Source organism: Lissotriton vulgaris, chromosome 2_1 (assembly GCF_964263255.1).
Source record: "Lissotriton vulgaris chromosome 2_1, aLisVul1.2, whole genome shotgun sequence".
Classification (NCBI taxonomy): domain Eukaryota; kingdom Metazoa; phylum Chordata; class Amphibia; order Caudata; family Salamandridae; genus Lissotriton; species Lissotriton vulgaris.
Genome location: NC_141687.1, coordinates 2099088818 through 2099115709, shown reverse-complemented (window position 1 = coordinate 2099115709; position 26892 = coordinate 2099088818). Strand labels below are relative to the sequence as shown.

The 26892-nt window shown below is 47.8% G+C and overlaps 1 protein-coding gene across 2 annotated transcripts in view; it reads left to right on the top strand.

The window, feature by feature from the left end:
- CCPG1 (cell cycle progression 1) overlaps window positions 1–26892 on the top strand; it is a 314779-nt gene that overhangs the window by 281106 nt on the left and 6781 nt on the right. For both annotated transcript variants that reach the window (XM_086958333.1, XM_086958332.1), the window contains exon 8: window positions 9785–11124. In XM_086958333.1, the coding sequence (XP_086814459.1) occupies window positions 9785–11124 (1340 nt within the window). The remainder of the gene's footprint in view (window positions 1–9784; window positions 11125–26892) is intronic.

The window sequence follows — 26892 nt, the reverse complement described above, 5'->3', positions numbered from 1 at the left end:
AGAGAGAGTGTATATCACAATATCAACTCGTATTACACACAGAGGTAAATGCATACATTTTTATATGAAAAGCAACGCATAAATACATTATTTTCACAAGGTCGCTAGAAAAGAAAATGAGTATTGAGAGCTAAAACAGAGTGGCAGTGTGGAGGTTGTTTTGAATAAATGAAAGTAAGATACGTTAATTTGTTTAGCTTTGTCCTTTTTGCTGGTATCTCTGACTAGACCTTGGTTGTTTAGTATTGCAATTTACCCAGGTCTTTTGTGTTATTTTTCTGTTTACCCATTGTTCCTGGTTTCCCGCCCACCCCCTTTCCCTTTGCTGCTGGCCCCCACTTTCCTTTTGCCGCTGGCCCACCCCCTCCCGCCCACCCCCTTTCTCTGTGCCGCTGACCCACCCTCTCTCATCCACCCTCTTTCCCTGTGCCGCTGGACCACCCTCTTTCCCTGTACCGCTGACCCACCCCCTCCCACCCTCCCTTTCCCTGTGCCGCTGGCCCACCCCTTTCCCTGTGCCACTGGTCCACCTTCTTTCCCTGTGTTGCTGGACCCCCTCCCACCCACCCCTTTTCCCTGTGCGGCTGGCACCCCTTCTATCCATCCCATTTTCCTGTTTTGCAGGTCCCTGCCCCCCCTCCTGCCCCCTTTCTGTGCCGCTGGCCCTGGCAATCCACCCCTTTCTCTGTGCTATTGGCCCCGCCCACCCCCTTTCCCTGTGCTGCTAGCCTCCCTCCTTCAGCCCACCCCTTTTGCCTGTGTTGCTGATCCTCCCCGTCCACCCACCCACCCCCTTTCTCTGTGCCGCTGACCCTCCTTTCCTGCCCACGCCCTTTCCCTGTGATGCTGGCCCTCCATTCCCACCCACCCCATTTCCCTGTGACGCTAGCCCTCCCCTCCCACCCACCCCCTTTCCTTGTAACACTGGCCCTCCCCTCCTGCCCACCCCTTTACCCTGTGTCACTGGCCCTCCCCCTCCCGCCCCACCCCCTTTCCCTGTGCCGCTGGCCCTCCCCTCCCGCCTACCCCCTTTCCCTGTGCCGCTGGCCCTCCCCTCCCGCCAACCCCCTTTCCCTGTGCAGCTGGCCCTCCCCTCCCGCCCACCCCCTTTCCCTGTGCAGCTGGCCCTCCCCTTTCCCTGTGCAGCTGGCCCTCCCCTCCCGCCCACCCCCTTTCCCTGTGCAGCTGGCCCTCCCCTCCCGCCCACCACCTTTCCCTGTGCCGCTGGCCCTCCCCCACCCCCTTTCCCCTGCAACGCTGGCCCTCTCCTCCCGCCCACCCCCTTTCTCTTGTGCCACTGGCCCTTCTCTCCCACCCACCCCCTTTCCTTGTGCCGCTGGCCCTGCCCTCCCGCCCACTCCCTTTCCCTGCGCCGCTGGCTCTGCCCTCCTGCCCACCCCCTTTCCCTGCACCGCTGGCCCTGCCCTCCTGCCTACTCCCTTTCCCTGCGTCGCTGGCCTTGCCCTCCCACCCACCCCCTTTCCCTGCGCCGCTGGCCCTGCCCTCCCGCCCACCCCCTTTCCCTGCGCCGCTGGCCCTGCCCTCCCGCCCATCCCTTTCCCTGTGCCGCTGGCCCTGCCCTCCCGTCCACCCCCTTTCCCTGTGTTGCTGGCCCTCCCCTCCCGCCCACCCCATTCTCCTGTGCCGCTGGCCCTTCTCTCCCGCCCACCCCCTTTCCCTGTGCTGCTGGCCCTCCTCTCCCCTCCCACCCACCCCGTTCCTTGTTGCTGACATCCCCTTCCACCCACCCCTGTTCCCTATGTCGCTGACCCACCTCCCACCCACCCCAGTTCCCTGTGTGGCTGATCTCCCTCTCCCACCCACCCCCATTCCCTGTGCCGCTGATCTCCCCCTCCCACCCACCCCATTCCCTGTGTTGCTGATCGCCCCTCCCACCCACCCCCATTCCCTGTGTCACTGATCCCTCCCACCCCCATTCCCTGTCTCCGATCCACGTTCCCACCCACCCCCGTTCCCTGTGTCGCTGATTCTCCCCTCCCTCCCGCCCACCCCGTTCCCTGTGTCGCTGATTCCCCCTCCCACCTACCCCTGTTTCCTGTGTCGCTGATTCCCCCCTCCCACCTACCCCCATTCCCCGTGTCGCTGATTCCCCCCCTCCCACCCCCGTTCCCTGTGTCGCTGATTCCCCCCTCCCACCCACCCCCGTTTAGTGTTGCTGATCCCCCCTCCCACCTACCCAGTTCCCTGTGTCGCTGATCCCCCCTCCCACCCACCCCGTTCCCTGTGTCGCTGATCCCCCCTCCCTCCCACCCACCCCGTTCCCTGTGTCGCTGATCCCCCTCCCACCCACCCCCGTTCCCTGTGTTGCTGATCCCCCTCCCACCCACCCCCGTTCCCTGTGTTGCTGATCCCCCTCCCACCCACCCCGTTTCCTGTGTTGCTGATCCCCCTCCCACCCACCCCGTTTCCTGTGTTGCTGATCCCCCTCCCACCCACCCCCGTTCCCTGTGTTGCTGATCCCCCCCCTCCCACCCACCCCCGTTCCCTGTGGTGCTGATCCCCCCTCCCACCCACCCCGTTCCCTGTGTTGCTGATCCCCCCCCCACCCACCCCGTTCCCTGTGTTGCTGATCCCCCCCTCCCACCCACCCCGGTTCCCTGTGTCGCCTTAACCCCCTTCCCACCCTCCCCCTTTCCCTGTGTCGCATTATCCCCCATCCACCCCCGTTCCCTATGTTGCTGACCCCACCACTGGGTTGCTGAACCCACTCCCACCCTCATTTATTGTCGCTAACACCCCACCCCTACCCCTAGTTCCTGTGTTGCTGACCCCCCTCCTATCCCCATTCCTTGTGTCGCTGACCCTCCTCCCACCCACACCCGTTCCTTGTGTTGCTGACCCGCCTCCCACTCATGCTCGTTCCTTGTCGTTGACCCCCTCCCACCCATCCCCGTTACTTGAGTTGCTGACCCACCCCATTCCTTGTCACTGACCTCCTACACCCCTGTTCCTTGTGTTGCTGACCTCCCTCCCACCCACCCCCGTTTTTTGTGTCGCTTACCCACCCACCCCGTTCCTTATGTCGCTGAACGTCCCTCCCACCCCTGTTCCTTGTGTCGCTGAACGTGCCTCTCACCCACCCCGTTCCTTATGTCGCTGAACGTCCCTCCCACCCCTGTTCCTTGTGTCGCTGAACGTGCCTCCAACCCACCCCGTTCCTTGTCGCTGACCCTCCCTCCCCCCTTTTCCTTGTGTTGCTGACCCTCCCTCCCACTCCTGTTCCTTGTGTTGCTGACCCTCCCTCCTACCCCTGTTCCTTGTGTTGCTGACCCTCCCTCCCACCCCTGTTCCTTGTGTTGCTGACCCTCCCTCCCACCCCTGTTCCTTGTGTTGCTGACCCTCCCTCCCACCCCTGTTCCTTGTGTTGCTGATCCTCCCTCTCACCCGTGTTGCTGACCCTCCCTCCCACCCATGTTGCTGACCCTCCCTCCCACCCATGTTGCTGACCCTCCCTCCCACCCCTGTTCCTTGTTCTGACCCTCCCTCTCAACCCTGTTCCTTGTGTTGCTGACCCTCCCTCCCACCCCTGTTCCTTGTGTCGCTGACCCTCCCTCCCACCCCTGTTCCTTGTGTCGCTGACCCTCCCTCCCTCCTCTGTTCCTTGTGTCGCGGACCCTCTCTCCCACCCCGTTCCTTGTGTCGCTGCCCACACTCACCCGCGTTACTTGTGTTCCCTGTGAAAGACCCCACTCCCACCCACCCAATTCCCTGTGTTGCTGACCCCCCTCCCACCCACCCCGTTCCCTGTGTCACTGAGGCCCCACCCACCCATCCCGGTTCCTTGTGTCGCTGAGCCCCCCTCCCACCCATCCCGGTTCCTTGTGTCGCTGAGTCCCCCTCCCACCCATCCCGATTCCTTGTGTAGCTGAGACCCCCCCCACCCATCCCGGTTCCTTGTGTCGCTGAGTCCCCCTCCCACCCATCCCCGTTCCTTGTGTAGCTGAGACCCCCTCCCACCCATCCCCGTTCCCTGGGTCGCTGAACCAGCTCACGCTTCTCCAACCAGATCACACAGTAGTGACAGATGCGTCACTCCTGGGTTGGGGCGGCCATCTAGCAGACTTGGAGATTAGAGGACTCTGGTATCCAGCGGAATCTGGACTCCACATCAACTTGCTAGAGCTATAAGCGATTCAGTTGGCATTGAAAGCTTTTCTCCCTTCCATCAAGGGAAAGCTGGTTGAGGTGTGCACGGACAACCCACCGCCATGTGGTACTGCTACAAACAGGGTGGATGGGGTCCTGAACCCTTTGTCAAGAGGCCCTGTGTCTCTAGACATGACATATCCCTGGTCGTTTAACACCTGGCAGGTCCCCTGAAAGCCAGGGTGCGCGAATTCAGCCGTCAATGCCTAGTGGATCACAAATAGTGTCTCTATCCGTAGGTAGCGCAAGGCCTCCTTTGGAATTAGGAAGAGCCTTGGTTGGATCTGTTTGTCTCTGCCGAAAACGTACAATGCCAGCAGTTTTGCACCGCTTTTGGCCGCCATAAGTGTGACAGGGTATGCTCAGACGTGAGTCCCTTGCTCACTTTGCCACTGGAATCAAGCAAGCCGGGCTGAAGACGGCTGGATTGCCAGAAACCGGTCCTCGGAAGCTTGTTTCCGGTCCAGAGAAGACATGGCTTGGCAGTTCGGGCTAGACTGTTCCCATGAGGCACAGGGTCAGACTGATTTGCATATAGCCATGTCTGAACTGGGGTGGCAGAGTGGGCTAAAGAACGGTGATGGATTAAACCCAGATCTTTTGACTGGGTGTGAGTGTTTGATTGATTCAGATGCTCGGTCCATCACCACCCCCTTTTGTACCGCTTTTGGCCGCCATAAGGGTGGCAGGGTATGCTCAGACGTGAGTCCCTTGCTCACTTTGCCACTGGATTCAAGCAAGCCGGGCTGAAGACGGCGGGAATGCCAGAAACCGGTCCTCGGAAGCTTGTTTCCGGTCCGGGGAAGACATGGCTTGGCAGTTCGGGCTGGACTGTTCCCATGAGGCACAGGGTCAGACTGATTTGCATATAACCATGTCTGAACTGGGGTGGCAGAGTGGGCTAAAGAACGGTGATGGATTAAACCCAGATCTTTTGACTGGGTGTGAGTGTTTGATTGATTCAGATGCTCCGTCCATCACCACCCCCTTTTGTACCGCTTTTGGCCGCCATAAGTGTGGCAGGGTATGCTCAGACGTGAGTCCCTTGCTCACTTTGCCACTGGATTCAAGCAAGCCGGGCTGAAGACTGCTGGAATGCCAGAAACCGGTCCTCGGAAGCTTGTTTCCGGTCCAGGGAAGACATGGCTTGGCAGTTCGGGCTGGACTGTTCCCATGAGGCACAGGGTCAGACTGATTTGCATATAGCCATGTCTGAACTGGGGTGGCAGAGTGGGCTAAAGAACGGTGATGGATTAAACCCAGAGCTTTTGACTGGGTGTGAGTGTTTGATTGATTCAGATGCTCCGTCCATCACCACCCCCTTTTGTACCGCTTTTGGCCGCCATAAGTGTGGCAGGGTATGCTCAGACGTGAGTCCCTTGCTCACTTTGCCACTGGAATCAAGCAAGCCGGGCTGAAGACGGCTGGATTGCCAGAAACCGGTCCTCGGAAGCTTGTTTCCGGTCCAGGGAAGACATGGCTTGGCAGTTCGGGCTGGACTGTTCCCATGAGGCACAGGGTCAGACTGGTTTGCATATAGCCATGTCTGAACTGGGGTGGCAGAGTGGGCTAAAGAACGGTGATGGATTAAACCCAGATCTTTTGACTGGGTGTGAGTGTTTGATTGATTCAGATGCTCGGTCCATCACCACCCCCTTTTGTACCGCTTTTGGCCGCCATAAGTGTGGCAGGGTATGCTCAGACGTGAGTCCCTTGCTCACTTTGCCACTGGATTCAAGCAAGCCGGGCTGAAGACGGCGGGAATGCCAGAAACCGGTCCTCGGAAGCTTGTTTCCGGTCCAGGGAAGACATGGCTTGGCAGTTCGGGCTGGACTGTTCCCACATTGCACAGGGTCAGACTGATTTTCATATAACCATGTCTGAACTGGGTTGGCAGAGTGGGCTAAAGAACGGTGATGGATTAAACCCAGATCTTTTGACTGGGTGTGAGTGTTTGATTGATTCAGATGCTCCGTCCATCACCACCCGCTTTTGGCCGCCATAAGTGTGGCAGGGTATGCTCAGACGTGAGTCCCTTGCTCACTTTGCCACTGGATTCAAGCAAGCCGGGCTGAAGACTGCTGGAATGCCAGAAACCGGTCCTCGGAAGCTTGTTTCCGGTCCAGGGAAGACATGGCTTGGCAGTTCGGGCTGGACTGTTCCGATGAGGCACAGGGTCAGACTGATTTGCATATAGCCATGTCTGAACTGGGGTGGCAGAGTGGGCTAAAGAACGGTGATGGATTAAACCCAGAGCTTTTGACTGGGTGTGAGTGTTTGATTGATTCAGATGCTCCGTCCATCACCACCCCCTTTTGTACCTCTTTTGGCCGCCATAAGTGTGGCAGGGTATGCTCAGACGTGAGTCCCTTGCTCACTTTGCCACTGGATTCAAGCAAGCCGGGCTGAAGACGGCTGGAATGCCAGAAACCGGTCTTTGGAAGCTTGTTTCCGGTCCAGGGAAGACATGGCTTGGCAGTTCGGGCTGGACTGTTCCCGTGAGGCACAGGGTCAGACTGATTTGCATATAGACATGTCTGAACTGCGGTGGCAGAGTGGGCTAAAGAACGGTGATGGATTAAACCCAGATCTTTTGACTGGGTGTAAGTGTAAGTAAATTGATTCAGATGCTCCGTCCATCACCACCCCCTTTTCTACCGGAGTTTCTAGGGCGGCACTCACACGGCGACACTTTTCATCTCGAGTGGAGCAAAGGCCTCAGGCCATTGTATGCTTCTCCGCCCCCTCAATAGAAGAGGAGCAACTCCACCGTCTGGCCCCAAACAGAGCATTGTTGTTCTACCTTGACCCCACTAAATATTTCTGGTTGGTCAACCAACTCTTCGTGGGGTATGTTGGAGCAAAGAAAGGTTGTGTGGTACATATAAAGACTATCTTGTGAAGGGTCATCTTCTGCATCAAAATTTGCAATGCTCTGGCCTAGAAACAGCTCATTCCACCCGAGCTAAGGCTGCGACCACAGCTTTGCAATGTGATGTTCCAGTCCTTGACATTTGTCAGGCAGAAATATGGTTGTCACTGCACACGTTCAATAAGCACTACTGCCTGGACAGTCAAATCCGCAGGGATGGCCTTTATGGCCGCTCTATCTTGAAGGACCTCCTGGTCTAAACTTGTCTGCAGTCCATTCTCTGAGAATTCTATTGCTTGGTTATCCATTCTAAGGTAAGGAATTTGCGGCTTGATGTCTCTATTAGATGGACAAGATACTTACCTTCAGTAACGCCTTTTCTGGTAATAATTTACCCGCACATTCCTTACCAATCCACCCATCCTATGACAGGTTTGTAGGGTCAGGACTGATCCCTTTCATGGCCCTAATTGTTTTAATCACACTACGTTATGGCTCTGTGCTCCTGGCATGAAAATTTGTGAAAAGTAATAGATGCCAGTGTGCCGAAGTGGAACCTATATAGGTGACGCAGACATCACTTCTGGTGCCGTCAACGCTGCGTGGAGCTGACAGACGCCACTTACTGGGGTGCGAGGGTGTCTTCTGGATCCAGCCTGATGCCTGGAATATTCTATGGTAAGGAATCTGTGGCTAGATTATTTCATTACCAGATAAGGCGTTCCCATAGGTAAGTAACTTGTCCTTCAGTTCTTGAAGAACTGACCAGCATGTGGACTACCTTAATATGGGCTATATCCAGACTGAGAATAAAATTGGCATCCCTTAAACAAATCTATGAGCAAGAGGGGCTTACTGAGCTAGATGTAGAAGTTTTGTATTAAATATTTACCACAATAGTTTGGTGACCAAACCAATAGAAAACACTTTGTTAGCTGGAAGCCATAGACCGATCTCTTTAAGTAGGATGTTTCTGTCACCACATGAAAAGGGGCCTGAAGTCCCATAACTAGTGTGTTTGTTTCGACAAATGTGGGACAGGCAGATGAAAATAGTCTTTCACTATTAACAGTGGATGCTTAACTATGAGCCTGCCACGGTTTGCGGCATTAAGTTAAAATGTAAATGTGCCGGACTTTAGAAGGGTGCTTGCCTCAAGAAGGACGACTACTTTCAATGGTGATACATCCTTACACCAAGACCGGTTTGGTGTAAGATCAGACCAATTCCGGTTATTTGCCATGATGGTGAGTGCTGCAAAATAGTATCTGGAAATGAATGCAGTGTAGGTCGCTATAAGATTTATACGGATTAAGTGAAGTGGGTAGACCCATAACATTACTGGACACAGCCATCTGTCAGAACCGCTTAATGAAAGTGTTAGGAATAAAAGCTAGACGGGAAGATTACAATTTACAGACACTGAATGGTCAAAGTGGCGACTATCAATGTTGGATTTGGATACTCAATTGAAAGTCATGCATAGATCATTGCTTACCCTCAGAGTTGTAATCAAGATATATCTGACTAGCCATAAGCGCAGCGGTTAGTACAGATTCTATATATATGGTGTGATTAGTTATTGGGAGATAATACATTTGTGGAACAGTGATCAGAGGGGGGTTAGTTGTACACCACAACACTGTTTATTAGGACTACACTAATAACCGAAACATTAGGTACAAGATAGTTGAACACTCCCAACGGTTGGCTAAGGACATGTAGTCCTACACTGGCTACAAAACACAGGTTCGCCCTAAGTTGCCAGGGTATGCCCAGACATGGGACCCTTGCTAAAAAAAAGTTTGCCCTAAATTGGCAGGGTATGCCTAGATGTGGGTCCCTTGCTAAAAAACAGGGTCAAGACTGATTTACATATAGCTGGGTCTGAACTGGGGTGGTGAAGTGAGCTAAAGAACGATGATGGATTCCACCCAGATCTGTGAGTGGGGGTGAGTGTCTGAAAAGTTTCAGCTCTCAGCCCATCATCTCCTTGTGTTTACAAAACACAGGTGCCTCATAAGAGAAATGGGTGTGAGATATGATTGAATGGCTGTTGGTGAAATTACTGAGAATGTAACTGGTACACGTGGATTTTGCAGTGTGTGATGACGTAATGAAATGGAAGGAGCTTTGTCAAAAACTGACTGTAAGAGATAATGAGGACAAGACAAATGATAGCTGAGGATAGAACCATTTATGTAAAGTAAAGGGTGGGAAAGAAGAGGAGGGAAGAATGGGGTGAGGAATAAGAGAGATGAATAACAGACTCTGAAACTAAATAATCATAGGTCTTCACTCATCGATTTTCCTCTTTAAAATGTAGACTACTACTCAGTAGTATTATGTTGTCTGTTTCAATAAAGAGGAAGTGGAGAAGATAAGATTCTAATGAAGGCGATTTGAATGAAAATACAGTAGCAACATTTCTGAAGAAGGGGGCAAGGAGTGGGGAAACTGCAGAGAGCTGAAAGACGAAATTTAACATCCCAAGTGAAATTTGTACATCAAAAATATTTGTTATGAGATTGTTAAATGTGGAGTGAGGGGGGGGAATAAAGAGCAATGGCTAAGAGAGAAACTGAAATAGAGGGGCGAATACTGGGTGGGCAAGCAGAGGGGTCTCCATGGTCATTAACATACAAGTGTAAATTACACCAGTCAACTCTCAGTAAATGTAATTATCAGCTTGAAGTTTTGTGAGTTAAATCTTACATTTTCCTTGTTTTGTTTATTGAATTTTAGGTAGAAAGTGAGAAACATGAAACCTGTTTGGAAGTACATCAAGATGAGAAGTTATCATTTCCAGACCTTAAGATAAACCAAGCTGCTAATAATCTGGATTTAAGGCAATCACTAGAGAATGAGGAAAATGTTTTTGGTACAAAGAAACTGCTAAAACCAGTGATAACTTTGAGGAATGAAGACACAAATGTTGAATCGATTCTTACAGAAAATCAGAAGCTGAAAGAACAACTAGAAGGAGAAAAGCTATTTAGTCATACAGTTCTGAGACAGAAGGAGACCCTCATAACAGAGACACATTTGTTAAAAAGAGAGTTGGACAAAGAAAGATCAAATATACAAGCCCTGAAAGATGAACTTAATGAATATAGTTATATGCAGTCTTTCAGGAACAAAGAATATGTAAAATCATTGACGGACGACCAAGAGATGGAAACTATGCAAAAAAGATTAAAGGAACTTGAGAAAAAACTCACCTTTGAGCAACAACGCTCTGATTTATGGGAAAGGTTGTACATTGAAGCTAGAGAGAACAAAGGAAAAAGAGAAAACACCAAGAGCAAAAAGAAGTCCAAACATTCCTTTTTTGGTTCTGTTAAGGATACTTTTGATGCTATGAAGAACTCCACAAAGGAATTTGTGCGACACCACAAAGAAAAGATTAAACAGGCTAAACAAGCAGTTAAAGAGAAACTGAAGAAATTCTCAGATTCAGTGAAATCTACTTTCAGGCACTTTAAGGACTCTACCAAAGTTATGTTTGATGGACACCAGAATAAAAGAAAAGATGACTCTAATAAAGAAAAGACTGCAAATGCAAAACCGGATTTTAAGGAATTCCAAGCCTACCGTCATACTGATGATTCCAAATTTTCAGATGAAAGTTCAGAGACCACGAAAACGCAATCAAAAGGATCAGGACATAAACACTCTAAGAAATGTAACCATGATCAAGAATGTGAGAAAGGATCACACTTAAACCCGCAAGGCTGCTCTGGTGTTTTTGAATGCGCACACCAGGAGTCTATTCGATTTTTCAACAAGGTTCTTGATCCAATCAAAGTAGATGAATTTAAATATTTGGTTCAAAGTTATCTGCAGCAGGAAGTAGCTGACTTCCATCATTGGAAAGAGCTCGAGAAATTTATCAAAAGCTTTTTCAATAATGGCCTGTTCATTCATGATCGAATGCTGTTTACTGATTTTGTCAGTGATTTGGAAGAGTACCTTGGGGATATTGAAGAGTACCAGAGGTCCAGAGTTGGAATATTTGAAGATCTAGATCAATATGTTTATAGCTACTTTTTTGGTGAGACTTACTCTGCACCATATGGACCCAGGTTGGTTTCTAACTGATTTTTACAAATGGGGGGGTTTATACAATGAATCTTAGTTTTGTTTAAGATCTGTGAATACTGTACATTTGAATTGATGTTATAGAATGCAGTGGGATGTTTCCTTTTCTGAATGTCCATGAGTGAGGGTGTTGTGTTTGAGTTCAGTGGCTAAACTTAAACTAATGAATCCTATGGTAGTTTCTAAGAATTAGAGGAACTGAAATCGGACAGTTTTAGTTGCCAGTCCATCACAGCACCCTAAAACCTACCAAATACAGGCTACTTCCTGTTCTTGTGTGAAAATATGACCGTTAGCGTTCTAAAAGTTTTTAGTCACACACAAGCACACTAATGCCCCCAGTTTCTTCTTCTTGTTTGTTGTTAAGGGACAGTACCACTCGGTTAGTGACACTTACTAAAAAGAACATTAGTTGAAAGGACGATATGGTTATTATCCAAAGCCTAGAAAGACATTAGAGTGATCAGTTCTCCTTAGTTATGCAATCATAACTTCCATTGCCTCATTGCAATGTCTCCTAATTCTAGACATTTTCCAAATAACATTATTACTGTTTCTCTGATGTAAGTTAAGCTGTGCTCTTAGTAGAAATCCAGAGCAAGACCATACACCCCTGGCCAGAAATGGGTTGAGGAGCTGTTTATTTGGGTTGAGGAAATGTTTATTCCAGACTGGTGCTAGATTTTCCAATCAGGACAAAACTTTGTAGGGGCCAAGTGTCTGCATGTCTTAAAAGAGTATGTCCGTTTGATTTATTTCATAGGTATTCTTTGCCCCAGATCACATAAAAAGTGCTAGAGTGTAATTCCTGTTTGGCACACAATCCACATTGCAAAATACTCACTTATTTGGATGTTATTGGTCCATTCAAAAACTTCGAAATGTCAAAATATATTCCATTATCTGGATTCCCAGTTCTGCACCCAAAATACAAATCTCAAGCTAGTCACCTGATTGGTGAGAGGCAGCTAGTCATGTTTGAAGAGCTGCCCTTTGGGATCTGGTAATGAGTGTGAAAGGTATAGTAGACACCAGGTCGCCATGGTCTGACACCCGTATGTATCAGAGGACAATGTAGAGGGGGTGCATTAAAAGATTTAGGTTATAAAATAAATACACCTTTTTTGGATCACAATATTTGTGAACCCAATTAGAGAGAAATACAACTTTGCAAATGATCATGAAAAGTTGAGCCTTAACTAAAAGGGCAAGACTGGAGAGCCCGCATCAACAGTGAGATCAAGTGCAACTCAGTTTTTTGTTTTTTTTCAACAGCAAGTGTAGTTCTGTAGAGACTAGCAGTGGAAATATTTTCTCGGCACTGCATGATTTGAAATGATAAAATATTGAATGTTTACAGACTGAAATGCACTCCTGAATACACATACATAGAGTGAAGCACAACTACATTTAAAAGTTGAGTACTCTACTGCCTCGTCCATCCTCATCATACCACGTTTACTTAGCCGCCAAGTGACCAACCCACCCCTGCGGTAAGAGAGAGACTCACTCCCTGCTAATTTAGTAATGCCTTGCACTATTGCACCCTTGTGACGATAAGTCCATAAGACAGTCAGTAATTGTCTGTGGTACTGCACCCTTGCAGCATGCTGTTCAATACGTGCTTCTGCAGTTTCTGGCATGTGCTCCAGAGTCCTAAAATACAACTTTTGAGGAGAGAATATTGCCTTGCCTAACTTCACTGGTGGAAATGGGGGTCACTTTCGCTTGGTCTCCCTCCTGCGTCCTTTAGGTAGCTAACCAACAATTCCTTTCTTTTTCAAAGTTGCTCTTCTGCTGACATCATGGATGACTTACAATTTAACTTCATGGACAGATTTTAAGGTAAGCATCGATGATGACCTCATGGATTGCATTGAAAAAAGACTTTGTGTCTGTTACCTATTCCCACCCACCCCTACTTCTTAATAGTAAAGACACCAATTTAAAGTAGAGTACCTTTCTCGCTCTCAAGGACATTCTCTCAGTTTTAAGATCAATGTCAATGTTGAGTGGAAACAGACCTCGAGCAAGAGGCCAACTGAAGGACTGAGGTGTCCACTCAGCCTCATGAGGTTATGTGAAACCTTCCTGAGCTAGACATGGAGGCACGTACACTCCTTAACGAACTTCCAGACAAAAAGTAGAGTGGCCAGGGTGGTACATGCTGGTGATGCAGACTATGAGCAGTGAAAATTCTAGAGTTACGTGGCATCAGCTTATCATGAGAACAAGAATAAAAGGATAAGATAAAACGAAACAAAAAAGTATTGAAGTGAACACAAAACATTACCAACACTAACCATGTTCAATAATTATATTTTCCTGGCAGAAAAGCGTCTCCTAACAAAGGAGATATTGTGTGAAAACAACTTAAGAAATAGCAAAATTAAAGAGGAAGATGTTGAATAAACGTGAAAAGCAGGAAGAAGTGTCATAAAATTGGATCGAAACCAGACTACATTTCAAGGTCTCAACAACCACATTAATAAATAAATAAACTAAGAAAGCTATGATGAAGTGCTGCATTGTGTGATTGTTCTTCCAATATACATCAACATTTTCGAAGGTGTAGAACCTTTTTAGGTTTCGACCTTGGCCGTAGCACCGCAGGTGCTACGCCCAGGGCGAAAGCTTTTGTTTACACTAGGGGGAATTGAACACTCCCCTTCTTCCATTGGCTAGCTCCATAAATGGAGGCTAGCCATTGGAAGACATCGTTGTCAATTACTTTTTCACGGTCAGAACGCGAATCGTGGGCGTTTCTGACTCTTTTTTTAAGCCCCGCCCCCTTGTTGCCGTGTGTCCCGGGCCGCGCTGTGATTGGCTGCCGCCCGGGACACCCCCGTGACGTCATTCCCCGGGCCGCGCTGTGATTGGCTGCCGGCCCGGGACCTGACTTGTTTTCATTTTTTTTTTTTTTTTGGGAAGGAAAAAAAAGTGTGTGAAGTGTGGTTTCATCAGTGACTATAGTGAGGTTTGGCCTGGCTCTAAGGCTTTGTGGTTTGGTCTAGTTTCATTGGGTGTGAAGAGGGGTTTGACCTGGAAGCTCAGTGGCTGGAGAGAGGGTTGGACTGGCTGTTTGTTAAGTGTTTGTGGGTATTTCTGAAGTGTGCTTGCATCGGCACAGTGGCTGTAGTGAGGTTTGTGGAGGGTTTTTGTTTAAATCTGACTGGAAGGGTTGAAACGATGAGTGATCTTCCCGCGCAGCTTCTGATCTGCTCTACAATGGCTGTCACATCCCTCCACACGGACCCCTTGCCCGGATGCCTCCAGACATCCCTCCACTTATCACCGGCGGCTTCTTCATGGTGAGCCCTGTGCGGTGCGGCTCAGGTGGTGCTCCCCGGGCACCCCCGCCTCCTGGCGCCTTCCATTGTATGCTGTCCGCCGGTCTGGTGCTCCGGGAGCAGTGAGGCTCCGAGCCCTGGTTGGGAGCTGCTGCTGCTGAGCTGCAGATTGAAGGCAACGTTCAGCAGCACTCTCTATAGGCTTCCAGTGATATCCACACACACCGCCGCCTCCCGTTGTCTCTGCTGGGTCCTAACGCCCGCTGCCGCCATCAGCTTCGGTGTTTCATAGACACGCTCATCTCCTAAACTAAGCATGTTTCCAAGAGCATTTCACCATGTGTGTGCCTTACCTAATGACGAGGGGTTATTACCTAACGCGCATTTACTTTGACCAATGTAAAACGCAGAAAAACCAGCATGCTTTGGATTTTACACTTCTGCGGTTTATCTATCAGGAATGATTTTCGCAACTAAAATACCGACTTATTCTAATGATACTTTTATTATTTGATTGGATGGAGGCGGGGCTTTCTCATGTTTCCTGCAGAGCAGAAATTTAAATAAATGGTACTTCCGTTGTGAACTCTGCATCAAGTTGCATTTTCGGTAATATTTTATTATTCTCACCAGCGCTGTCTCTCGTCATACTTACATAGACAGACTGTGTTCAATTGGGTCTATATTTAAGTACCGGGATGAACACTTGCTCGCACAGCTCCAGGTGTGGCGGAGGGGCTGACGGAGCGTGCTCTGCCTTCTCATAGCTGACAGACACCGTGTGTAGCCTCCATCAGCAGGCAGGTGATGTGTGCCACAACCTCGGGTCTGCCGGATCACATCCCAGCAGGACTGACTCCCGGGCCCGCGGAGCGACAGCGGACTGCGCCCCTAATGGGGTCTAACCGAGGAGTGCCTGTCAGCAGGGCAAGAAGGAAGGAGGCGCGGGAGGGGTAAGTGCTGCGCATTCAAATAAAAGCGACTTTAGCAACTATAGAGAACCAGCTGGCACACACAGTCCTTCCTTCTGTTATTGGGCGTTAGTGACTTAGTGTTCAGAAAAAGTTGTTGCTCCTGCAATCTTGTGTTTAGGGTCGCACTGGTTTATGGGACAATCGGGCAGTGCCAGTAGGGCTGGTCCCGGAAGTCTGTGTGTATGTATCGTTTATTGGGCTAATTGTGGCCCTGGCTGCTTCATGGTTTGTGGGATGATGTTTACTCCTTATGTTTCGTTTTTAGATGCTTCAAACTCCTCTTCAGGGGTGGTAGACGCTATATAAATGCCATTACAATAGTCGCCGATGCATGTCACGCACGTGCGCAGACATTCGTGTATTTTTTTTTTTTAAGTTTGCCGAAAATAAGGCAGTGTTTACACTTTCCCGAAACATTCACATCCTTGACACTGCCTCTGATACTTGAGGGTGCCGTGCCCCCCCGACGGGTTCTATAGAAGACGGATCATAGGTGGGGTGGCTAGTACACCGGAGCAATATGTCAGCGTGCTGTAGGAAGCTATCGCTGCCGGGCCTGTTTGTTTTCCTTCCCTTTCTATGAAATATGTGTACAGTGTATGGCCCATCGGCGCTGCACAGTCCGGCATCTGTTTTGCCGCTTGGTGCGTAGAGAGAGGGGAGAGGGCGGGGGCGGGCCCGGCCCGGGTGTGGCCTTACATTCCTGGCAGCCTCACTCCGAGCACCAGCTGTACCGCTCCAGCTGTGCTCCTCGTCGCTGCTAATCCCGCCGGTGAGTAGGGGGAACGGCTGTGATTACATGTTCTGAGGGGGGTAGAAAAATAAGGTGGGCTACGGAAGAGGCGCCGTGGTGGGCCCCAGGGAGGGTGCAGTATAGGACTGCGGTAGCAAGGAGATATGACTGCAGCAGGAAGTGGAGACTGTGCTACCGAGGGTGCTGTGGGGCTAGCAGCTTCTGTGCTGCACGGCCTTTGTAAGGGCTGCAGGGAGTAGTTTCAATGGGACATTTCTGGAAGGATTATCTTTAAGGGTGTAAGTCACGAGGGTGGTCCTTTGGGGGTAACACCTTGGGGTGTGAGGGTCCTTTGAATGTATGGATTGGGGCTGTAGTAGGGGCTTTAAGAAAGAGTAGTGATAATTGTGAGCTGTGAGAAACCGCACTGTAATACTTTTGCCCCTCGGGATACTTGCTGAGGGAAATGTCACTGTGAGAGTGGCATAAGCCCTTGCCTTCTAAATTAGTCTAATTATATATATTTTTTCATTGGTAATACCGCTTGGAGCTATTAAATACTAACGTCTGGTTAATTTCGAAAGAGTAAATACGTGAAGTTAAATCAAAGGCCACTGTTCGAACATACCCGCAGGCGCATTAAAACAAGCCTTGTGCAGAGCATGGGTCTTACAGGCTGTTTGACTAGAGAAGTCTTATGGTCTTGTGTATTGCTATATCTAGATTTTTTTTTGGGGTTAGGCTTGCACAAGAGCAGATTATTATGGTGTGTGTGTCTAGCGTGCTATATAGATTCTTTCGAGTGCTTTCCCGTAGTTTTATTTTTAACATTTGTGTCCGTGGAAGATTAGGAACCAAAGACCAGAGTGCTCATTTTAAGAGTTCACCATGTGTGTGAAGGTTTATATGTGCTGCAGTGAAACATCAGCTCTCCCTACAGTCGTAAACGTTTAGATTAACAAGCATGAGCTAAATTAGACCGTGTTAGTCCCATTGTTTACTTTTGTGTTCGTCTCTGCTGTGTAATAAAGTTTTGTTTGCGTTTTTGTCGCACATGCGCTGTGTAACCGCTTTCGGCGTTGCTAGTCATGGCATTTTCTTTGAGCTGATTTTTAGGCTTTGGTGAGTGTAGGATGCGGTTTCAGAGGCGGGCCTGTCATCGTGTTGTGAAGTAGCCTTTATTAGAAAAAGAGGTTAGGGTGGTCGTCAATACTGTATGTACCCCTACCTACTGATCGAAAGGCATAGCCACTTCCCAACCCTTCCGTCCCGAGCAGGACTCCTGATTTCTCTCTCTGTGTCTCTCTGTGTCTCTCTCTCTCTCTCTCTCTCTCTCTCTCTCTCTCTCTCTCTCTCTCTCTCTCTCTCTCTCTCTCTCTCTCTCTCTCTCTCTCTCTCTCTCTCTCTGTTGTTGTTGATGTTGTTGTTGTTGTTGTTGTTGTTGTTGTTGTTGTTGTTGTTGATCTGAATCTGACAGTTGCTCCGCTGTCAGTTTCCTTAGCCTCGGGGGCTTCATTTAAACCCCCGGCTGGCCCTTGGCCAGGTTTCCACATATCAATGTTGCTAGTATGGCTGCTCCCGAGAAAGAGGTTGACCGATCAGCCACCTGTGGAGCTCTTCTGGCAGGAAGTGAGGATAACACCTTCCTCCCTCTGAAAAGTCAGAACCCAACAACCTTTGTATACAGATCTCTAATATGTAACATAGGCGCTGGAAGTAGGTTCGAAGGGGGTGCTGTAGCACCGCCAAATAACCGTGCTGGAGTCCGAAGGTGATTTAACAATAAAGGTGCCTTTTAATTTTTATTCATATCAGAATCTTTCTGGTGGGAAAAGAAATGTTGTGGGATGTCACTTGATACGCTGCTGAAGTGGGTGTATAGAGCTGCGTTTCCTTCATTGGTACGTCTACTATCTTCAGGGCCATTGAAATTATTTGGCTGCAGTTTTTTCTTCTCCTAATTAAGGATTTGCCACATAATCTTTGCCCAGACATCATTACCATGTGCAAAAATGACCAAATAATGAAATGCTATCAAAATATGGACTGCATTATGTTTCATAATATCTTGCCTCCTAATTCATTCAACTTTTAAACATAATTCGTTGCTCCCCTGTTGCATAATTCGTTGCTCTGTCTATGTGTGTGGCTCTGTATGTGTGTGTGGCTCTGTCTGTGTGTGGCTGTGTGTGTGTGTGTGCAAATGCAATAGGTCTTGCATTTGTGAGAGATTCAGCTATTGGCATTGTAAATGACAATGCCATTTATTTATCTGCTTTCAAAACCAACACATAAATACAAAATTTGTCACAATGCCAATAGCTCAAACTTTTACAAAGGCGAAACCGTTGCATTGTAAATGCTTGTTATTCTTTGGAGGGACCTATGCTTTTTAGTCTCCCGTAACTGCATTGGTCATCATTAAGGTTAAAGTACAACAAAGACCCTGTTTTGAGAATCTATGAATGCATTAAATTCACCTGATACCAAGAGTGTATAGAGTAGAAGTATGTGTAGGCCAGAGATGGTACAAACTAGTGAAAGGCCCATAGCATCAATCTGAGTGAATGCCATATGAACACTTAAAGTATACTTGGAAAAGATGCAAGTTCCATCAATGTGTGGTACATGCCTATGTGCTTACAGTGCATACATTATAGCAGTGCTTGAAGAGGCTGCATGGCCACAAGGTGTGGGGAAAATATTGGTGCCAGCAACATCCTTAGTCAATTTATGGCTTGCAGCATTGTACCCGCAGACCTCACATTTGGTATGTACGTAGAGCACATACATTAATTGTTATGTTATTTCCTTCTATTTTCTATTGTTATCTTGTGATATTAGTGGTGTCATCCACAAACCGTACTACAGCTGGCACGTGCATTGCCTGCTACTCATAAACCGAATACAGGCTTAAAAGATCCATAGTGTACCACTACTGTTTTCGCTTTAAGAAAGTCACAAATGTATGTATGTATTCTTAGAAGTGCCCCATCTTAAGAAGCCCCTAGTTAGAGATCTGCGTACTGGTACTGACAACTGGTAAATGGCCCATGTCTGAGAGTGCAAAAAAATCCAGATACTGACATCAGCTGGCAGGGATGGCACTTATATGTGGCTCTACTACTTTGGGGCGTGGTCGACCTGGCCCAGAGCCACATGGGGCCATCTGGTGGCATGCAGGAGCTTTACTGAGAGCTTTTTGGGTCCAGTCTAATGTCTGGAGAATATTTTTACAGGTGAGGAATCTGCGGTTACATAGAGTATTCACATACCAAAGTTAAGTAACTTATTTATCTGTCTTTATGCCCCAAACCATTTCCATCTTGCCTTCAGCACAGACATACTGTATAAAATAATGAGCAACAAATTCGTCAGCAATTCACCCTCGATCTGTTTTATTTCTTGAAACCGTCACTGAAAGCAGTAGGGCATTTTCACAGTGAGTCCTGGAGTCCATGCAGACTGGGGATGAATATTTAATTATTTCAGTCTAGGAAAAGCAGTGTCAGGATGTTCAAAATAAATAACAAAAGTGTGATACCATGGCAGCTATTGCTAGTTTTATTAGGTATCTCGATTATTAGTAACAGTGAATGGAGTTGTTACCAGGTTTTAGCAGACCAGTTCTGTATGCTCCTTGGTGACCTCTTCATGCATGGCAAGTGTCCATCTGAGGTCCAGATGCTGGGAAAGAGGAATAGGGGATCAGAACCATGTCAGATTTCCCCAGTGCCACTTTAAGATAAATGTTAATAAAAAGTAATCTAAATGAATAATTCGCACTGTGATTATCGTTATCATTAAAAAGCATTGCATACATTTGACCCTTTTGGATCTCTGTTGGACACCTCCAATATATGAGGAATGCCCCTGCAGGCATTCCTAATGGCAGAACACTGTGAGAAGGGTAGTAGTGAACATGCATAGTTCACCTGTAATGCGTGAGACTTGTCGTCGCCAGTCTGCCTGCCCCTTATGTATGCTGACTATTGTGAGGGACAGTGACTGCTACGATGTTAATGGGAGCGGTGTGATGTTGATGGGCTCCCACACAGTTCTGTTGAGATTCACTCCTGATTCAGTGCATTGGCATCCTTTATACATCACAGCATTTGAAAATGCTGTCATAGCCTTTGGTATTGCCTGCTTATCCAGTATTGGGGTATATTTCATAGATTCACATGCCTGAATCATTCCCAGCAGAGGCAGTTTTCCTCCGATTTTCACTGCACGCCACGAAGACAGTCTCCCTGAGTTCTACTCAGTTTTTCTTCTACCTTCTAGGTTTTTCTTCTGAAAAATGTATTTTCATCATGTCTGATAGGCAAGGACTCTTTTGAGCCTGCAAGACCCGTGGCAAGAAGGGACTCCATGTTGATGAATCTCACAAGCACTGCATGTATTGCCTTCACCCAGCCATGAGGTAAAACAGTGCAAAATCTGTCGCACTTTCTCTTCAAAAACTTTGAGAGATAGAAAGGAGAGGCTGCTTTTGTGGCTGCAGTCCACAAAGCACCATAAGCCATTGGAGGAGGACAGTGATGGCTCATCCAAGCCTCTCAAAAGAGCAAAATCTCAAGGAAAAGACTCTGAAGTGGCAGGAAACACCTCAAACCCTCTCCAGAAAGCAATTGCTCAAAACAGGAGAAATATTCCAATGTCTCCTCTGAGCTTTCGTCTTTGGTTTCCTCTACTCCTGTGAGGAAAGAAAAGAAGCACAGTAGAGACTCCTCATCAGATCCGGTGAAGAGCAGAACTGAAAAATCCCCATTGATGAAGCTACTGTTGATAATAGTCACTGGGTCGTTGTGGACGATAAGTTACAAGATTATGTTGTCGGCCCTGTCAACGTTAGGTACGATGATGACAGTGGCCATCTGGGGGGGGGCCCATACTGTTAACAAAAGTATAGTTGACGCCATCATCATCGCCCCATCTGTGCAGTCATGAGGGTTACAGTGACATAGCCGATGAAGATACCAATGATGTCGACACCGTCAACGTCACTACTGTCGCAGACACCGTCGACAACCGAGACGACGACACAGTCGATGAGGTCATCGCCAGTTGCGATTCAGTCTTCGACGATTACACCATTGGTGACGATACCGTCAAAGGCCGGGTTTTCATCGTCCGGTGGCCAGGAGTCTGTCGACACCTCCATTGACTATGATTAAGGTGACAAAGAAATATTTTCATCCTGAGATGCAGCTTACAGTAAGATCTCCCCTTTGCCTCATTCACACCATTTGGATCTTCAGGAGTCGGACGAAGATGATTGAATAAACGGAGTGGTGCATAGTCTTTCGGGGTTGCACGTTGAGTGCCAGGAAGAGGAAGAGGACTAAAAGAACCAGCAATACTACCAGGCATATTTGGCACCGCCATGTCATTATCAAAACTATGAATATTACGAACCTTGCCCTAGAGAGATGGCTCAGCTGCCACCAACTTTGATTCAAGACCTTCAAGCTATGCTGGCAGACTACAAACAAAGATTTCCATCTCAAGATGTTCCCAAGGAGCCACTGGTGCAACCACAGACCCTTGAGAAACCAAGTTCTACAGTGGCACAACCTTTTACGCAAGAGCCGGATACGGTCAACCCTTCCTCCTCGGATGAGGAGAGAGAAGAGGGCGAAATTCCAGGAACAATGGCTTCAGACTCTTGGGAGGACTACTTAATTCCCACTCACTCCCCCTCTACACTCTCCCCCCCCCCCCACCTCTGTCACACCATCCAGCGGATTACCTGCCAGAAGACATAGGGGTTTCCACAGCTTAATGGAAAGGGCTTCTAATACATTCCATCTCCCCATGGATGTTACACATACAGACTGCTTCCTGTATGGCTTTAAAGAAGAAGCCAGAAAATCAGTGCGCACAATTGCAATAGTAGACTACATCTGGCAAGAGGGTATAAGGATAATGATGACCCAGGCCACAATACCACCAGTGCTCTCACATAGAGAAAAAGTACAGTGCCCCAGAGAATTTGCCTTCCTGTCTGACAGGCCACTCTAAGCTGGATTCTGTTATTTCGCAGGCGGCACAAAGGAGATCTAAGAACCTAGCCACCCTGATCTTAAATCCTCCGGACAAAGAAGGATGTTAGCTAGACATCATAGGGAAGCGTGTCTCCACCATTGCTGCAACTACCATCAAAGCAGCCAACGCTTTAAGTATCATCTGCAGCTACGATAGACAAATGTGGTCGGATATGGCGTCTTTACTAGACCTCATTCCTGAGGACAGGAAGCCAGAAAGATCCTCTTAGAAGGAGAGCGGGCGGCCTCGGAGACAATCGCTATGGACATAGCTGCTTGGCAAACATATAGATGAGGCACTTCTATCCATCTAAAAGGACACGGATACAGTGAAATTCTTAGGTTCCCTCCAATACAGGAAAGTAGCATTCAGGGGGCAAAAGGACATAGTTTTACCGCTTACAAAGTAAACTTCCAGAGGGCACACCAGTGCCAGCCCTATCAGCCACAATATAGGCAGTCTTATCAACCTGCTGCCTGCCGTCAACCGGCCACAGCTGCTTTCTCTCACCAAGGGGGCGTAAAAGAACATCAACCCAAGGCAGGGACAATGCAAGAAACCAATTATCTCACCAGGGTACCAGCTTTTCCCCTCTTTTTTCCCTCCCGTGGGTGCAAAGATATTCAGTTTCTTCCGGCAATGGGAGAGTATAATATTAGACCGTTGGGTGCTGGATGTGATTGCCTTCGGTCACACACTGGAGTTCGTACAAAATCCTCCAACTGTGCCACCTAGGGGAGCCCCCTCCCCCACGCCTTCACTTATTGCAGAGAGAAGCAAAAGTTATGTTTGCAAAAGGAACCATCACGAAGGCTCCAACTCTGCAAAGATGGCAAGGTTTCTTCTCATGTTTCTTCTTCATTATGAAGAAGTCAGGGGAATGGATCCCAATTTTGGATCTCAGTAAGTTAAACAAGTTCCTTAGGAAACAAACTTTCAGGTAACTCTGATTGAGATCTTATGATGTCCTAACAAGGGAGATTTCATGACCTCCCACGATCTGGAAGACACATACTTCCACATCCCCATTCATCGGAAGTCGGCACCTAGGATATTTACAGCCCTACGCTCAAGGTCACCAAGTATTCCCGTACTTGGATGACTAGCTGCTAAATGCACCAACAACAAAGCAAGCAAACGCATGTCTTAGGCTGTTCATCAAACTGGGGTTGACAGTGAACATCGCAAAGTCTTCATTTGTTCTCAATCGAGTAATTCCATTCCTGTGAGCAAGATTGGACACAATGTAATGCAAAGCATTCTTGTCGAAAGAACGGCAAGTTCGTCTAAGGCACATGGCGATAGCCATATCAAGAAAAAAGTCTGTTTCAGTAAGGAAATATAATTTGCTCCTAGGGATGTGTGCATCAGCGATACTTAGTTCCCTTGGCAAGACACAAAATGCACCTCTCCAAAAAGAACTGCAAAAGCAATGGCTTCAAACGACAGGTTCTTTTGAGGATATGATTTGGGTTACTCAAGCCATGAAGATAGCAATGTTATGGTGGTACCACACCGCAAACCTTTCAAAGGGACTTGCGTTCTTGCAAGACATACCAGACTACATCCTGACAACAGATGCCTCCATGGAAGGCTGGGGAGGTCATTTGCTCAACTTCCAAATTCAAGGCAAATTGTCCACTTCTCAAAACAGTCATATCAACAGCCTAGACTTGGTGGCTGTATTCCTGTCTACAGGCTTTCCTGCAGAGAATAGCAGGTGCTTCGGTACTGGTCTGCACGGACGGGCTGGTTGTACACAAGCTGTAATTGAATAAAACAAGGAGACCAAGATTTCTTCACAAATACTCGTCTATTCACTCACACCAATTTGTATATGACTGTTGTTTCTCTGCACTGTATTGAACAATTGTACTTGGACTTATTGTGCCCATTTTTTGTACCTTCAAGTGTGTGCATAGGGGATGTCTCTAATTGTCACGTTGGAATAGTATAGCTTGCTAAACTATCCTTTGGGTGGTTATATGGTTATCCACTCACCCAGTTGCACCACACCCTATTTAGTTCTAAAGTGCTTCCATACTGGCAGTGCGCCCTTTCTCTGACATTTAAAAACCATTCTTTCTTTCAACACGACCAGTATGTTCTACATAAACAAACAGGGAGGGACCAAATTGTTCACGCTTTCTCTGGAAGCACAAGAATTATGGACCTGCGCTACAGAGCACAGGCTTTCTCTCAGAGCCGAGCATGTTCCAGGTTTACACAACACGCTAGCAGTTGCTCTCATCAGAGCTACAGACAATTGTCACGAATAGGAACTCAACCAATTCCAGCCAGATGGAGTATTCGCACTATGGGGAAAGCCAACTCTGGACCTGTTTACCACAAACATCAACGCAAAATGCTGATCCTATGCCAGCAGGTTCCCCCTGCAGTGGTAACCAGGCAATGCCCTTTTGATGCAATGGTCAGGGATATATGTCTGTGCCTTTGCCCCATCCCGTTGATTCCAGGAGTACTGACCAAGATGAAGCTGGAATGATGTCGCCTGATTCTCATTTCACCCAGGTGGCCCAGACAGCATTGGTTCCCAGAACTTCCTCACCTTTCAGAAGCCGGACCCGTATGTCTATAGCAGTTTCCTCATCTCCTGTCCAGGGACAACGGTCAAGTGCACCATCCGAATCTGGAGTCTCTGCACTTGCACGCTTGGCTCCTGAATTCTTAGAGTGTAGAGACATGGATATTTCACAGGATAGTAGAAATATCCTTTAGAAATCTAGGGGGGACAGCACCAACAAGATGTACAATCTAAAATGGAAAAGGTTCTGTTTTTGGTGCCAGCGAGAGGTCTACATCCGTTTCAAGTCTCCCCTCAACAGATCTTACCATATCTTTTCTCCTTGGCAAAGTCTGGTTTAGCTTTCGCTTCAGTTAAGATGCATTTGGCTTCCATCGCTATAGAAGAGCTTCTAGTGCCTTTTTTCTTTGTGCCTCCAGCCTAATCAATTTATGAAGCAGCTTTTCTGTACTTTCCCTCCAATGCGAGCACCTCCACCGGAATGGAACCTCAACTTAGTCGTTGGACAAACAGTTCAAAGGCACTGCCTGCCTGTCTAACTGAGCCAAGGATAGGAAAATGAATTGGTGGGTTACAGGGCTAGGGATAACACTGTATAGATTTAGACAGCCCTAGTGGCACCCTTGTTCTGTTTCCAAGGCTCAGGGTCAACTCGTTTCGAACGACGTTATTAAGGGTTCTCCTCAGGACATGGACTGGATGGAGCCGAAACTGGGAATGACAGGTGGATGTCACTCAAAAGTAGTTGCAGTGTAATGAAAGGCCTCGCACGTACTGTTTGTCCGCCTGTCTCCTTATACCTAATATAAAGGACTGGTTCCTAATGTAAATTCATTGTTAGGTATTTGATTTATTGCTCTTGGTGTTGCCTGTATGAACTGATTATATTCATTTTTGAGCACTTGTACAGCACTTGTATATTATTGCACAATTCACTTGTTTATATGTATTTTTTTACTGTTCGCTGACTGTCTATTTGATGACATATATAAATGAAATTGTGTAATGTTTTTCCAAAAAATCTAAAATAAAATAGATGACCCTCCAGAACTAACTCGCTGGGTGGGATCAGAAAATCTGAAAATAAATCTGTCTGGCTTTTCTGTTTGTTTAGTATTTTTTACAAAGACAGCACGCAATTGGCCAAAGCCGGGCGCATTGCTCCGCCCATGGCCTATTGGTGTCTGTTACTCACAGCAGCAGCATATGTTTCCAATTATCGTGCCCAGACACGGGCGCGATAATTGGAAACAGGCACCTCCTCCTGTTCTTCGTCACCTCAAACAAGTCTACCTTTTATCCCTTTCACGCCGATACTTTGTCTGCTTATCCCAGCTCCTCCTTGCCTCTCACACCTCTATTAGGTCTCCTTGTGCTCACCTCCTCAACAATAACTTTACCCACCTGGTACAAGCCTGTGCTACTGTGAGAGCTATATTCACACTACTGCAACAAGACATGTTCCCTTGAACTTGTAGACTAACTCCTGATTGGTTAACAATCCTGTCTCAAGTAGCTCAGAACAACCGATCACTGCGCAACAGACAACAATCACTTGCGTTTATTTACTACTGACCTCCGCTGGGAGCGGTTACCAAAGACAAATCCTCTTTTCCCTCTTCCCGTGTGAGTGTGATTCGATCGGCAGTGGTCTTTAAAAAGACATTCTAGGTTAAACTGGGATTCCCTTAGTTCATAACAGGAACCCTCTGCAGCGATCAACTAATTTAAAAGCACGCCTGAAGTCCTGCTCAGAGGCTGTGCATGCAACCGACCTATAGCGCTCTGCTTTCTCAACTGCCAGCGCAATGCTGTACATCTCCAAAACAGCCATCCACTGATGGCGGATTGTTGAAGGGGTCGGCGCAGGCCTGTGCTTCATTAGGACTGCGTGTAAAGAATGTGATCCATTAATCTGGGCACTTTTTGTATTTGATCCTTACACCCAGGGGTCTAGAAGATGTGTGAGGTTGTTAGCCAAATCTTTTTTAAAAGTGACCACATAAAAGTTGCTTGCGGGACGAAGTCGGAGAGGCGGTGAGCTGTGTAGCGTGGAAGCACTGAACGCTGCACGCGGACTAGATTTTCTTTTGTCTGTTTATAGACATGGGTTAAGAATTGTGGAATTTTGTGCCTGCGTTTCTCGATACTAGAAGAGA